Source organism: Megachile rotundata, chromosome 13, assembly GCF_050947335.1.
Source record: "Megachile rotundata isolate GNS110a chromosome 13, iyMegRotu1, whole genome shotgun sequence".
NCBI classification, from domain to species: domain Eukaryota; kingdom Metazoa; phylum Arthropoda; class Insecta; order Hymenoptera; family Megachilidae; genus Megachile; species Megachile rotundata.
In genome coordinates this window covers 15,541,877-15,556,416 of record NC_134995.1, presented here as the reverse complement: position 1 = coordinate 15,556,416, position 14,540 = coordinate 15,541,877, and the positions used below count along the sequence as shown (strand labels likewise).

Genomic DNA, 14,540 nt, shown 5'->3' with positions numbered 1-14,540 from the left:
CAAATACATTAAATTCCCTCAATGTTTATTCCAAACGATAACAAAATAATTTATAGATACTGTACACTTAGTCTAATAATCTTAATGATATGAACACCAGCAATAAAGCAGTTAACGAGATCGATCTTATCGATTAATATTGTATATGTTAATAAATAAGAATAGTATCGTACGAAATAAATTGTGCATTTTTCGTGAAGACCCATAAAATTAATAGACAGGCTCCTGACGACTCCTGTATCTGATCACCAAAAAACCAGCCAGGTGGCTGAAAGAATATATTACCATAAGACCGATTAGGTCCATGGCGTAGTGGTTTGGTAAGTAGCCGTATTTCTCCAGGACACCCATTCCGCTGGATATGCAAGGCTCTTCTGGATCTGGAGAGCAATCTTTGGACATAAGAAACGACTTATAAATTTAGACTTCTATAATGATGCTTCTATAAGTGAACTATTGTTATAAAGTACTTATGTGATCGATGAATAGCCACTGCGTTAAAGAGACTGCCTCCAGACCGTAATAAAACTGTGATAAATATTTTAGCCAGGCTATACCAGGTGCTAAATGCCTACAAGTAAATTTTCTATTTAAAGAAGTACATGTCCTAAATGACACCAGACTATTTTAATTGTTCTCACCCAAGATGCAAGTAGATACCACAAAACATAAGTCCAAGAAAATCCAGCGGCACAGAAAACAAGGAAGCAGTGTCCACCGATTGGAAAGACGCTGATAAGAAACAACCTGTTTGAAAGATTTCGCTCTTATCAGATGTTAATTTGCAAAATATTGCTATTGATTTTAACAAAAAATGTTGAAATATGTAAGAGGAAAATTTCACAATCCTTCTATCGTGTCCTCACCCAGAGCGGAAGCGGAGATGGCACAGATTACTACTGGCAGTGCAAAGTAGACGAATCCTAAAAATCCACCCTTCAGTCCAGTGATCGAAAATATAAATCCCGAGTAGAGCAACGGTTGCACTATAGCACCCGGTAGCTGAAAATTGTCACAAATCCAACGTCAAATTGAAATATTAAGAAATGATTACTCGGATAGATAAGTTGCATCGATGACAAACGATTAATCATCGATTATTAATGGTTCGGTAACTTACCAGAACGACAACCTTGCTGATGTAGTACGGTGTCGGGCCATAAAGCCCACTGGCGATATCGCGTAGCAAAAGTGGCAATTCACTTGGAAACGTATAGAAAACAGCATAGTTAAAAGTGAAAACCGTCTCTACGACGACTAGGTACAAAAGACCTTGCATGTTCTGTATGGAGCCTTGATTCATCGGTTTTCCTGTCACGTCCACGTAAGGAGATGCTATCAGCAGCCCTATGAACTTTAAATATGCATTCTTCATTGATTTTTGGACTCGGGAAAATTTGTGAACGTTCTTTAAATTAGACCACAGGATTTGAAAGTTTTCAGAAGTCTGAAAATTTTCAATTTCGCAAGATTCCTAAAAGCTCAAAGCAGTAGATATCCTTGGTAAATTTTAATTAAAATTCAGCCGAATGATTTAATCCTATTTACGAAACCTCTGCGCTCTCTCAATTCCTGTAATCCGCAACAAACAACGTTCAACAAGGTACGAAGCCGAAAATAAATGGAATCCAGCAATCGAGAAGTTGCTCGAGCAGCAAATGAAGGCAAACAAAAAAGAAGCAACAGAGCCCGGAGTTCAAAGGGATAGGATAGCGAAAATCGATATCTCACCATGTAAGTTATAAATCGCAAAAAAATGGAGGCGGAGTTTCTCTTGTAATCGACGTACGTTCGCCACGTTAGCCAGCGTAATTGCGTGAATCCACGGGCTTTCTTGTAATTTCGTGGGGTCAAAGAGACATCGGAGAAGATGGACGGAAGCTCGTTATTGTCCGACGTGCTGGCGCAAGAATATTCGATCAATTTCGATACTCTTTGACCGTACTTGGACTTTTGGTATTGGTCGCAAATCCAATTTACCTACGAACAACCATCGCGTTCTTACCGAACCTTTATATTTTTCTTCCCTTCGTATTTCTACCTTCTGATAACTTTCCGCTTCTCTACCGCGAACGATCGACAACTGAGACACGTAGAATTCGGCGCTGTTGAAAGTCGGAGGACAACGGAGCTCCAAACTGAAATGATTTTTAAACTTTTTAAACACCTTCCTAATTTTTTATCTCCTTGATGTTTTTGAAAAGAATTCTCAGCTTTAACAGCTCGATCGTTGCAGATTTAAATAAAAATAAAACTGCATACGACACTTTAGGAGATACAAATTGATATTTTCATCGCGATTTTCCTGAAAATGCCACATTTTACACATTCTTATCAGTTCTACCACAAATATTCCACAGAATTTTATCTGGTTGGTTTCTGTAGAAATATTTCTTCTTCACGTCGAATATTTCATCCTTTGAGGCAGTGCGCGATACGCTGGATCAAAAGTGATCCAAAAATGGATAACTCGCGTATTTTCGAGAAAGCCACGTCGCCCAGAAACGTCGGGTATCTGATTTTCGCAAAGAGTCACGTCACCAAAATATTGCTGAAACCGAGAATCCTTTTAGCAGGGCTCGATTTCCGTGTCAGATAAAACAGACGTAAAAAAAAATCTTTGCCCTACGTCCGATCGGAACTTGCACCAAAATGAGCACGCTATTAAACTTTATACCGATATAACTTCATTGCACTTCATTTTTCAGTCGGTTACAACTTTGCTTTAGCGAAAGAATTTGATGTTTAAAGATTATTTATGTGAAGACAGAAAATGATTACCGATAAAAGTTATCATAAAAATGTGGATCGTATATGCATGATAATAAAATTCGATAATTAATTCTTTAAATGTATAATGTGATTTGTAAAACGTGCACTTGTGCGCTAAATTATTTGCAAACGATAAGGAGTATAATTGTTGAGATAATCGAGGAGGTTAAAGACTGCAGGCTGAGAAACTATGAACCCAGGTATTTTGCGATAAAATGTTCTTTCGTACCTGTCGAAAAATTCCGTAGCGTCGAGGGAGGAGCCCTGAAAGGCGACTCTGCCGCTAGAAAGTAGAAGAACCTCGTGAAAAATTTCCAACAGACCGGAAGCCGGTTGATGCACGGAGCAGATGACGATTCTTCCGCTAGCGGCAACCTCCCTTAGCGTTCTTGCCACCGTCATCGCGCCGTAACTATCCAACCCCGTGGTTGGCTCGTCGCAAAACAGTATACTCGGTTCGGTCAGTAACTGCAAAAATTCTCTGCCTTATGAATTCTATTTCTTACCTAGTAAATTGCCAGACAAAATTGTCCTGCAACCCCCGACACAAAAATTGCGTGGTAATTATAAGCATAATATGGTACGAAAATAGTATAAGAGGAATAGTGGTGTAATAAAGAAAATAATAAAAATTAAATCAAATCTCTACCTGTAGTATTTACCGAATAATCTACCGTAATCTAACGTTTGATTAATCATCAGCGAGGTATCGAATGAATCGAACGGAATCGATGATTAATTTCCAACAGTGACGCAGAGTCATAAATTAAACGAAATCGACGCGAATCGGATAAAAGTGAAATACAGTGAAATTTCGAAGCTTACTTGAACAGCTAAAGTGACCCTCTTCCTCTCGCCGCCGGACAAAGAGGAAAGCTTAGAGTTCCCGCATTTTCCCAGACCGAGTTCTCCCAGCAAAACCATTATACGTTGCCTTCTGACGTTCGCCCGAAGCCTCCTGTCCATTTTCATGCACGCCTTGATCAACGGAGAACAATCACGAAGTTTTAATGGCCACGAAACCCAATCATTGTCGAACGTTAACCGAATTAAGTCGACGGCGACGGTATGAATTGATAAAACGTCGAGCTGCGATACACGTTCAATTTTATTCGACGGAAGCGTAAAATAAGCGTGTCCTATCGAACGAACAATTAAAAGAAACTTCTGAGACTCGGTTGAACTTTGACAATAACTCCGCTTTCGTTTGAAATTTTTAATTAGATTTATCTGTCGATTCTTCGATATAGATAGCGGATGAAAATCTATGAATAGCAGTTGAGACAGCTCTCGTCAAATAAAGACACCTCTGTCTCGACTGAGAAAACTCGTACATCAAGTTTAATCGCTACATTCGCGCGTACAGGGCGTTTATCAATGAAATATCAATCAGCAGTTCTTTATCGAATCTAAATGCAAGTGTGCTAAGCCAACCGCGAACTACAACGATCGTTTAAAACCGCTAACTGGCCATGCACATAGTATCTCGAGTGATTATTCGATTCAGCGTACCGTGAAGCATGGAACGTGTTATCCACGACTCGATCGTGATCTTTCAGATTGATCGATGGTAAACGATTACACGAATAACTCAGTTACCACATTTTTCATCCGACAAACCATAAATTCCATGTGTTCCAGGACAGTCAACGATTCGATAGCCAAGTCCGTCTGCGGAACGAATCCTGATATCCTTATCATCTGGCCGGTGTCTATAGGCTTCCCGTTTAATAAAATCTCACCCGTGGCTTGACCTATCGAAAAATAAATTCGATCGTTCTCTTCTTTCATTGATCTTAGGTTAATTAAAAATCTGTATAATTTTTCTATTTATTCTTAAGTCGTAAATGTGAACTACGTTTTCGCTGAAAAGAAACAGCTTTGAAGGAACAAAAGAAAAGAATAAAGAGTCGGCGAAGAAGAAAAAGTATATAAACCTTTAACGCGTCGACTGATCGTAGCGAGCAAGGTAGTTTTCCCAGCACCGCTGCAAAACGAAAACATTTCTTTCAGTCAAGGAGAAACTTTTCCCACCCTTTTCATTCTTGAAGAACAATTAACCCTGGAATACTAGACGCTTGTAATTTTCACAGCTGAACATCCAGTTTTATCTCCGCTCCGTGCGAATTCTGATATTAAACGGATGAGTTAACTCTTTCTCTTATAAATGGAGATTAAAAGGAACAGCACATAAATGGAATATCGTCCATTTTACTTCTCAACGAAATACAACTGATTACCAACGAAATATTTTCTCAAATTATGACGTTTGCGAAATAATTACCTTGGTCCCAGAATAGCCATCAACATTCCGGAATTAACTATACCGCTAACTAGAAGTAAAACAGAATCGATCAGAGTTCTTACTTTATATATCTGAATTCGATAGCAGAAAATATACCTCCGTTAAGTAAGGTAACGAATTCAGTGTGTTGCAAACCGAAAATCGCCCTGAAGCTACCTCCATTTCTCCGTCTTTCAACCGTGTAAGAAATATTTTTCCAAGTCAAACACAAATCCTTTGGCAAGCTCGCCGGTAGCGAGGGATACTTCACGCTGTGTTTCATCTGGAAATAATTTATTTTATCCGCTAAACTGCTATGAACTTTCTCTTCTTTTCATTATTTTTCAAAACGCTGTTGCATTCGCCGCTGCGCTCTTTCTTTCGATAATCCCTCCAAGACTTTTATTCCATACTAGTTTACTAACAACATTCGTAATCAATGATTCAGTGACTGTATTTCTGTCCAGATATGTATTTATACTTTCAAAGATATCTATAACCCACTGCGACTACCTATTGCATTAACATTTTCAGTTACATATCTCTGCGGGTTCCTAATGTTCGCGTATATTTCGAGATATCTACGCAATCAGGCACTTGCATTACCAGGTATCTCTAATTACCTATATACCCAGGTTTCTATATTCCTAAATCTTTACATTGCAATATTGTTATTCGATCTAGTACTATTTCTTTATAATTAATAGAAAAATTAGGAATAAAAGTATTTCATATAATATTAAAGGGATCGAACGATTGATAACGTGGCTGAAAGTTGAAATACAACTTTCGTATTTAAAAAATGAATTGCTGAATACACGTCCCGAATTATGAGACGCGGCAAATTTTTTATTTCTAGACAAATAAACAGGGAAAGTAGTCGAAGAGTCTATCAGGGTAATTATCAAAGAATTCTTATAATACCGATAAACAAAAGCCCTTCCCGCATTACCAGGATATTTGTGTCGGTAGGTCAGGTACTATTATATAAAGTACAGGTCCGGCTCACGGCATAATGGAACTGTTTATATAAGCTATTTCTATGCAATCAATCTTGACTCGAATAATTAACCCTTCTTCGAATTTCTGTGTTTAGTCGCATCGTTGTATTCCAGCCGAATATCTTTGTGCGATAATCGAGGATTTATTCGAGAGCAGAGTTCGCGGGGGTTCGAAAAGAATTATGTCAACGAAAGCACACCGCAACGAAATGTCGCGAGACCTATATTCGAATAGACCACAAGCCTTCGAAAGCAAAAAAATGTCCGATCACTTTTCCCGCAAGGGGAACCTTCGTTACGAAAACTGAGACCTAACCGCAAATCTACGATCAAGCTCATTCACAATACTAATTGGATACTAAATCTTGTTGTATCGGAACAAGAACGCAGCGGTGATCCTCATTATCTTACACTCCATAATACTTACTTCCCTGTTTACAGCATCGGGACCGTAGAAGATCATCCTAACGCACTCACAAAATCACGAATAAGTCAACCTGTATGAAACAACTACGACTCCGACCATAAAACGTTCAGGGAAAACAACCAAAGCAAAGACTATGATCTGCCAAAAGAATCTACTCGAACCTCGACAATGCCCATACACGTAATTTTAGTTACGCAATTCTGTAGAAGCTGGCAGAATCGAGTGATCGACAACACCGGTCGGGTTGTTCTAACAACGCGAGTTCTCGATTCACTGGATAGGTGGTGTCCGCTTGTTCGAATGACTGGTAGAACGAGAGTCCGGTCACTTATGGTGTTTCCATATCACGATTAGTAAGTACACGGGACTGGATATGTTATGGTAACCGGAGGCAAATGTCGTTCACAACGATACACCATCGCGAGCGGTTTTGCGGAGGATGAAGCGACCGTGTGTCTTATATGCAACGAGAAGTCGTTACACAACGAGACCGCGAACACGACGAACGCGCTCGCCGCTGCAAGGATTACGGAATAACGCTTCGATGCATACCGATGCGGATTTGAAGATGTTCGAAGACTCGTACAGGTTGCTTTTAAGTAGCTTATGCCATGTACAGGGTGCTCGCGAAATAAACACCTGGGGTATTTCAGAAATACTCAAATTTTTTTATCTACAGATTTGCAAATTGCCGACTCTTAAATTTGTTACTCCCAGAATTTCTAAAAGTAATTTCCTAAATTATCAAACTTAAAATTCTTGAATTTCCAAAAGCCCAGAAATTAAGCGCGAGGAAGCGCATAATTGAATGATGCTGGTTGATACGAAGGGATAAAACGATGGAAATATTGGAATCGGCGCAATATGATTCCACGACGGATCGCGAAATGAAACGAAACAATGTTTGCGTTGCGCGGAACGTTCCGCTTCTCGCTTTTCCTTCTCTCCGTCTCTGTCGATCTTTTTCGCTCACCCCATTTCGGTCTCTCCTCTTCTCAGTCCCACCTGCTACCGTTTCTCTCAGCCTAGCTGGGAATCGAGGATTTGTTAATATCGAGCGCCTAGCTAGTACCGTGCCAAAATGGCCGACGTTTAGTCGTCCCTTAGTTCCGATTTAGCTGAACGCGTCGCGACGCCTGCTCTCATCGACCACCTCCGATCTTTCATTCTCCAAATCGTTCTCCGAATCGATCTTCGTTAGTATCCACCAGGGAAATATAGTGCGAGAAGTGACAACACAAATATTTACATAATCCATTTCGATAATTACTATTAAGAGTCTGGGTTATAGTAAGAGGAAAATAGAAATGGAATGCTCGCTTAAACGGAATAGCGAAATAGTAAGATGGGAGTGTAGTAGTATAGATACAGCCTATACCATGGTCTAGAGTCTAAGTGCATAGCAGTATGGCGGTATGGTAAATAAGTTAAATAGAAGCGATAGATACGGTGCAGAAGTGAAATATTAAAACAAGTGGAACAGTGGGAAGTGAAAGAACTAATCTAGCAAAATGAAGAATGATGAATTTTGAATGCCGCGTGCGATCTCGCGTCGTCGTCGAAACATCTGACTGTTTTAAACCGACGATTAAACAAGTAAACGTGACACGAGAACGAGAAGGAAAAAAAACATTAACTAATCGCGACGCGAACGACACGCGAGCGTACCGTGATCGCAGGCGTTAAGTCGAAATTAATTAAAACGAGCGTCGAACCTTCAAGAATTTTAATCAACGAAAGAACCACGTTCGAAGTCGTGGTCGTAAGAAGAATGTCTTCGAACACCGCCACGACCGTGTTGCTGAAGAAGAGAGAGAGAACACAGAATTGGGTCCCGGAGGAAAAGAACGCATTGTTCTCGTTGATCAAAAGCCACGTTAACGCGATCGAGAACAAGAAAATCGATGCGGCGGCATCGGCTATGAAAACTCTCGCTTGGCAACAGATTTATTGCGCTTTTCGAGGCAGATTTTCTACCGACAGGGACATTACCAGAATGAGAGAACAATGGAGGAGGATGAAAGCTCAAGCGAGGATGGAGATGTACACGTTCGCGGAGAAGGTTAACCGATTTTTCAATTAACGTATCGATCGAAATTTCGGATACAGTAGACTCTCGTTATATCGCCTCTCCGTACAAACTTTCGAGATCCTCGGATCCTGATATAACGAGAGTCTACTGTATATAGTTTCGATACCAACCGACTAAAGTTTGCAACATAATTTGATCGGACAACGATACATTTTTGGCGGGAAATATGAAAATTAAACGCATCGAAAGTTTCGAGAGTCAAGATATGCGAGCGAATAGGAATGTAAATTTTGTTGTTCTTGACCCTTGAGCGCTTCCAGAGTAACGAGATTGAATGTAAAAGTTGCCAAAGAGTTTTTGAGGGTAACCGAAGTCTAACCGAGGTTCGAGTAAACCGAAGTTTTCTACATTTTCGTTGTTACTCGAGGCTGTTTTGTAAACACTATCAGCGAAAGATTGATAGGCAGAAAAGCTTCGAGAAACTTAAATGAATATTAATGTTTGAAGTATACACTGTGGACATTATGTAACGAACGGATAAAGAATTATTTATATAAACTCGAGAATATTATTTATGCCAACTGAACAGATTGCATCAAATAACACTTCCAAGATCGCGTTCGAAAATTTTATCAATATTTTTTGTAAAAATTTTTGGATGTTACTATAAGAAATCTTCTAAATAATTGTAACAGATGGTAACAACCTTAGAGTCAAAATTAGAATATGTTCCGAAAGCATCGTTGAAATCGATCGCGTCTATTCTCGTGGCAAACTAACGCGAACGAAAATACACGCGTAGGTGAGGACCCTGGGCCCTGAGGAAGCTGCCAAATGTCGTCCGTCGAATCTTTCGATCGAGGTATGGAGATTAATGGAGAAGGCGAGAAAAAACGAGGGGGACGAGGAACGTTCGGACGAGAACAGCCAGGAAGACCCGGATAATCCGGTGAATCTGCAGATGATCCTGAACAAACTAACTGCATCCACGCCGGAAGTGATGGTCAATGAAATTAAAGTCGAGGCGGACAGTGACGACTACAACACGGAAGAGGAGAACGGCCAAGGAGAAGTTTTCGCGAAAAAGTCGGACACGTTCAGGAAAAAACGAGCACGGATATCCGAGGACGAACCAGTGGATCTGGACGAACAGAGAGTGCACTCTGTGGATGCCATTGCTCGACAATTCGATAATGGTAGCTTTGAAATTACCTCGAGTAACATTTTTTAAAAAACGAAGAAACCTTTGAGGAACGCGCGTTCTAAAGCTGTTACTATACGATACAGGGTGTCCCTTAACCGTACCTTCCATTATTTTTTTACTTCCAAAAACATAGGAATTCCAAGAGGAAGTGGATAGATTTCTTTAAACAAATTAGCCTCTTTTGGAACATCCTATATACATTCCACAATTCACCAAAATTCTTTTCGGATACTAGAGAAATGTATTTCTTTCGTTAAAGTATTTATAGTCTATTTCATATGCGGTCTTAAGTAATTTGCTTGAAACGAATGAGTCTTTTCTTGACGTCAAAATTGATTAGCACACCCTGTATGTCATTCTGACGATAGCTTGTAAAGCGCTAATTGGAGTACCATTTTGTTTATTTTTGAGCTGAAGAAACGATATCCAATACGAGGGAAAGGAACGATCGAGTCAATAACGATCAAGATGAGTCCACTCAAAGGGCAATATGGATGGTCGAGTTAGCTCAAAGAGAACACGAGCTCAAATTGCGAATGTTGAACATCGAATTGGAGCGAGCCGAGTTGCAAAAGCAGACTGCGATTAATGAATTGAAAACCTCGGAAATTAAAAGGCAACTGATCGAGAATCAAGCAGCTGAATACTACAGGTTATATACATTCTCTTTAATATGTTAATTAAATTTTACAATTTGATACCATGAGCGATACCTCATAAAATATGTTATCTGTTCTTTTCTTAAAAAAATACTGTCTTGGAAATAATATAATTTTGATCTCTGAGAATTAACGGGTTAAACAACGTAGCTTTAAGTTCCAGTGATATTAAATTACTGGGGAAAATATTAATTTCGCGAATTCGGTATGAAAATTGAATTGATATTGCCGCGAAATCAGCGCCAAGGGTGGTCGGTCTGCGAAACGTCTGCTGGAATAAGTAAAGACGTATCCGTCTCTTTCTAATACTAGTGTATGGTTTCCATTGGAATCCTCAGTAACTACTGTACTTTGAATTTTCCACATCGAGAACAATGCAGCGAATTATTGTTACGTTTTCTCGGAATATGGCTTCGTTCAGGTACAAAAGAATGTTTTGCATCGAATGACTAATGCAAAACTATATAGATTTTCTTTTCTACGTAGTTAAATTCGGCTTCAAGTCTTGTACAGTCTTTGCACACAACGTAATTAAAAGCAACATTTATCTCGTTCTGATTTCGTTTTCTTTATATTTCTTAGTACGTGAAATAAACATCTCTGTGATTAATTTAAAGCAGTTCTTTCATAAAAAAATTACAAGGTGCGTTATTGAATTCTGACTGTATTTGGCAGAATTATGTAATAGTCATAGGTAACCATTAATGTAGAAAATCATTTATATGGTTTTCATTCAGTTTCTTACTAATCATAGTATTTACAGTTTAAATTTACAGTGTTCCAAATCCCATTGACTAGTTATTCGATGCTTGGGTGATATAAATGGACACCAAGTATTTTTAACACCTCTACTGCGCATCTGCTTTTTTCTTGGCAGCATAAAACATTGTAAGACACCGATTAAGATGAACATTTTATCATTGCAGCCAAGTGAGAATGGTTGGTGAACGAGGATCAGGTGCTGGTCAAGGTGGAGGTGGCGGTGGTGCCATTCGAGATGCTGGAGGATCTTTTGGCAAAATGGAAGCTGCCCATGAAGACCAGTATTTTTATAATCAAGTTAGTTAAAAGACCCATATAAATAAAATAATTGATAAAAGAAATCTACATGAAAATTTGCTGCTTTTAGGATAAGGCAAAGCTTCAGAAACTGAAAGAGGATCTTCATGACGAGATCTCTTTCCACGAAGAACAAATTAAACGCCATCAAGAAGCTATTAGCCGTCACAAAAAAAGAATTACAGACATGGATAATCATTAAGACACTTTTCCTGCTGATATTCCTAATTTTCTAAGTGTGAAGTTGTTCTTTATAATAACTATTATATACTATGGATAGTAATAATAGTAGAACATCATGTGTATCATTTTTTTTCACTGCAAAAGATTATATATATATATAAATAGGAAGAAATGCATTAAATAAAAAACTGCTAAACTGTTTATTTTCTTGTACTTAAAGTAACAATGTTAATTCATATAATTTAGGTTACATGATCAAAATAAAATGTAGCTAACTTGATTATTTTTTTATGATATTTGTGTTCAAATGTTTCACTGTTCATGACAGACTTCAGCAAAATTTGTAAGTTCAATTTCGTGAATAAATTCTTTCGTATAAAATTAATGATTTTTCAAATTGTTGGAGATAATGTTACGACAGATTCTACGTACGTTATCGTGCGAAAGTAGTAGGTAAATATCGTGCTTCGATGATTAATTAAAAACTACTATTAACTTTATTCTTTTTGGTTATAATTTTCCAAAAATAATAATTATAAAACATTAATTGTTTCTCTGTAGTTGCAAGTATCTTAAGAAAAAATATAGTGATTCCAATGAACATAAAACGCCGAAGAACACTATCGCGTTCGAAGCCGAATATTTTTACAAACAGGTAATAATAAAATAAAAAGTTTTCCAAGTCACACAAAACGTTCGTGTATTACAGGATAAAGAATTGTTGGAAATGTTAAAACAAAAATTACAGGAAGAGGTTAAATGCATGCAGGATGAGGTCACAACGATGCGTAATAAAATTAATGATCACAATCGTACGATAAATGACAATTTACGGTTTTTAAAAGATCTCGAAAAAAATGTGTCAGCTAGTGATAAAAAATAATCTGAATATTGTTCACGACTGTAATTTTTTAAATATTTCATACTTGTTATTTCTTTAAGTATGTAAAACAATTTCTTTTTAGACATTTGTTTAATAATATTTGATAAACGCGAAATATCTTTTATTACAAATCATAATTCTGTATTGTAACATTGAAAACTGATGATAAATAAAATAGAGAATTAGTATTTATTTCATAATTTAAAAGTTGCAATTACAAATTCTATTTATTTGCTAAAGACATGCATTATGGGACACATAACATACCGTACCGGCGTTCTCCTTGAATATCGTTTTCGCGCCATTTCTCTGCTATGGACTCCATTTTGTTCAATTTTCTGGCGGGCTTGGCAAGCACTGCAAACACAATGAATTTGATTGTTATATTACTTTGTGTAATTCTTTTGATGATATTTTCAAAAATATTTTAATAGTAGTCAAGTATGAGCTTTAAAAAAGAGAAAACTCTTAAACAGTTTACGAATCGTAAATTATTTAAAGTGAATGTCTGTGAAATCTTTATAAGGCATAAATTACTAATATTTTATCATTATTTTATAATTATTTTGTGTAAATTTAATGTACCTGTAATTCTAATGATTTTAATCTTCATCCAAAACAAAGTTTCACTACAGGATTCTACAGTGTCAGTACACCAATTGTAAATTGTCGGAAATTTATTGAAATCGCGTTAGTTTTAAACAATTCTAGTCACGCACTAGTACTTAAATACTATTTCAACCACGGTATAATCAACCGAGTTCCAAGAGTAAAACAAATGAATTTTTATCGAAAAATTCGTACGACCGATTAAAATTACTGACAGCGCGTCCCGATACTGCTTCAAACTGTTTCCGCCATTGGCCGCCAGGTGCGCACGTGATCATCCAAGATGGCGTCAGCTCGGCGATGGAAGCGGCCGATCGTCGCGCCCTCAGTGTCTCGCGGTTCATCGATCAGTGTGGTGTGTCGCGTTGTTGCTCCGGTGGATTTTTTTGGTGGTTTGTTCCTGGTTGGGACGATACTTGTTTTTTCATTTAGTTTCCTGGAGGCAACGCGGTGATCGTTTGAGGGGCTCTTGAACGGGCCCAGGAATAAACAGAGGAAAGATGCAACCGAGGATATACTGGATTCTGATCTGCACGGCCGTCATTCTCGCGGGATGCAACGCCGCTACCGAGGTGAGTACGAACGCTTTTTTCATTGCCTTTTCTTCTACCCTGTCACTCGTTCGTCGATCATTCGATTACCTTACGCGACGCGTCGCGTATTCTCGGCCAGCGAGTTTGGTCGCGATGCTATGTCGGTGCGCAAAGTTGTCGTACGCGTTCGTTCAAATTTCGAACGCGCTGCTAGATCGTCAGGCGTTCCTTCAAATCGCCTTATGAAATTCTCGTGACGAAACACGTACAAGGATGCACCGCATTCTCGCACGTATCTCAGGCCGCGTACGTGTTTGTTCACTAAACAATCCGTCCTTCGTTGTCGTTTGTTTACGAATTGCATGAATTTGTTTACTTGTTCTTTGACACACAGCATACGGGATAAGTCACGCACGGTTCGGAACTCGAGGGGCGATTTAACCTTAATCGTTTTCTCGAAATGTATTCGCGGAAGGTTTGTGCCTTGCCGAGAATTTTTACCTACCATAATTACATAATACGACGAAGCACGTTAAATTATACGTCTCCACGGTGCGTGCCACAAATCTGTTATTTCTTACTCGTATTCTATCCTGGGAACGTAGGCGTCTCGTTTCGAACTTACACGACGATCAAGAATTCTCGCGTGTACATTCGCGCGACCGTTGAATGTTATCCAACTCGTTCTCTTTTTTCTTCTTTTTCGATGCTGGTACACGTTGTACGTTCAGTGAACCGTTGTTTACGTTGATTCCGGTCCAGCACGAGACAGAAGGACTGAAATGTTGCGTGGTTGTAACGAGTAATTCGATAGGTTGCCACTGTCAGACCGGAACATTGTCCCTCCCTCGTAAAACCTTTAGATTACGATTCGCGTGACCGTAGTGGCGTCGT

At 38.6% G+C, this 14,540-nt stretch overlaps 4 protein-coding genes across 12 annotated transcripts in view; 3 read left to right on the top strand and 1 right to left on the bottom strand.

Annotated features, from left to right (window-relative positions):
* Positions 1–8: 8 nt before the first annotated feature.
* On the bottom strand, positions 9–13,457 carry bw (brown). 8 transcript variants are annotated; one of them, XM_076539013.1, is made up of 15 exons: positions 13,312–13,457; positions 12,777–12,861; positions 5,174–5,339; positions 5,057–5,105; positions 4,710–4,759; positions 4,372–4,526; positions 3,598–3,750; positions 3,002–3,240; positions 2,042–2,138; positions 1,732–1,980; positions 1,121–1,354; positions 867–1,002; positions 642–747; positions 471–571; positions 9–392 (listed from the first exon to the last, which is right to left on the bottom strand). In XM_076539013.1, exons 1-15 carry the CDS (start codon positions 13,455–13,457, stop codon positions 211–213), a joined length of 2,148 nt encoding a protein of 715 aa, XP_076395128.1. In that variant the 3' UTR covers positions 9–210. The 8 variants fall into 8 exon arrangements, with proteins under 8 accessions (XP_076395128.1, XP_076395129.1, XP_076395132.1 ...); XM_076539014.1 differs by having other exon boundaries at positions 4,393–4,526; XM_076539017.1 differs by having other exon boundaries at positions 13,329–13,456.
* Positions 7,874–11,822, top strand: LOC105661758 (uncharacterized). 2 transcript variants are annotated; one of them, XM_076539031.1, is made up of 5 exons: positions 7,874–8,546; positions 9,319–9,712; positions 10,138–10,372; positions 11,306–11,438; positions 11,509–11,822. In XM_076539031.1, the coding sequence occupies exons 1-5, from the start codon at positions 8,256–8,258 to the stop codon at positions 11,638–11,640; spliced, it is 1,185 nt and encodes a 394-aa protein (XP_076395146.1). In that variant the 5' UTR covers positions 7,874–8,255; the 3' UTR covers positions 11,641–11,822. The 2 variants fall into 2 exon arrangements, with proteins under 2 accessions (XP_076395146.1, XP_076395145.1); XM_076539030.1 differs by having other exon boundaries at positions 10,132–10,372.
* Positions 11,939–12,515, top strand: LOC143265663 (uncharacterized). Its single transcript, XM_076539041.1, has 3 exons — positions 11,939–12,074; positions 12,183–12,276; positions 12,331–12,515. Exons 1-3 carry the CDS (start codon positions 12,031–12,033, stop codon positions 12,502–12,504), a joined length of 312 nt encoding a protein of 103 aa, XP_076395156.1. The 5' UTR covers positions 11,939–12,030; the 3' UTR covers positions 12,505–12,515.
* An 86-nt stretch (positions 13,458–13,543) lies between the features above and the next one.
* The window catches only part of Sdc (Syndecan), a 73,178-nt gene continuing 72,181 nt past the window's right edge, over positions 13,544–14,540 (top strand). Inside the window, exon 1 of the mRNA XM_012298079.2 lies at positions 13,544–13,685. Within this exon, the coding sequence (XP_012153469.1) occupies positions 13,614–13,685 (72 nt within the window). The 5' untranslated portion in view covers positions 13,544–13,613. The remainder of the gene's footprint in view (positions 13,686–14,540) is intronic.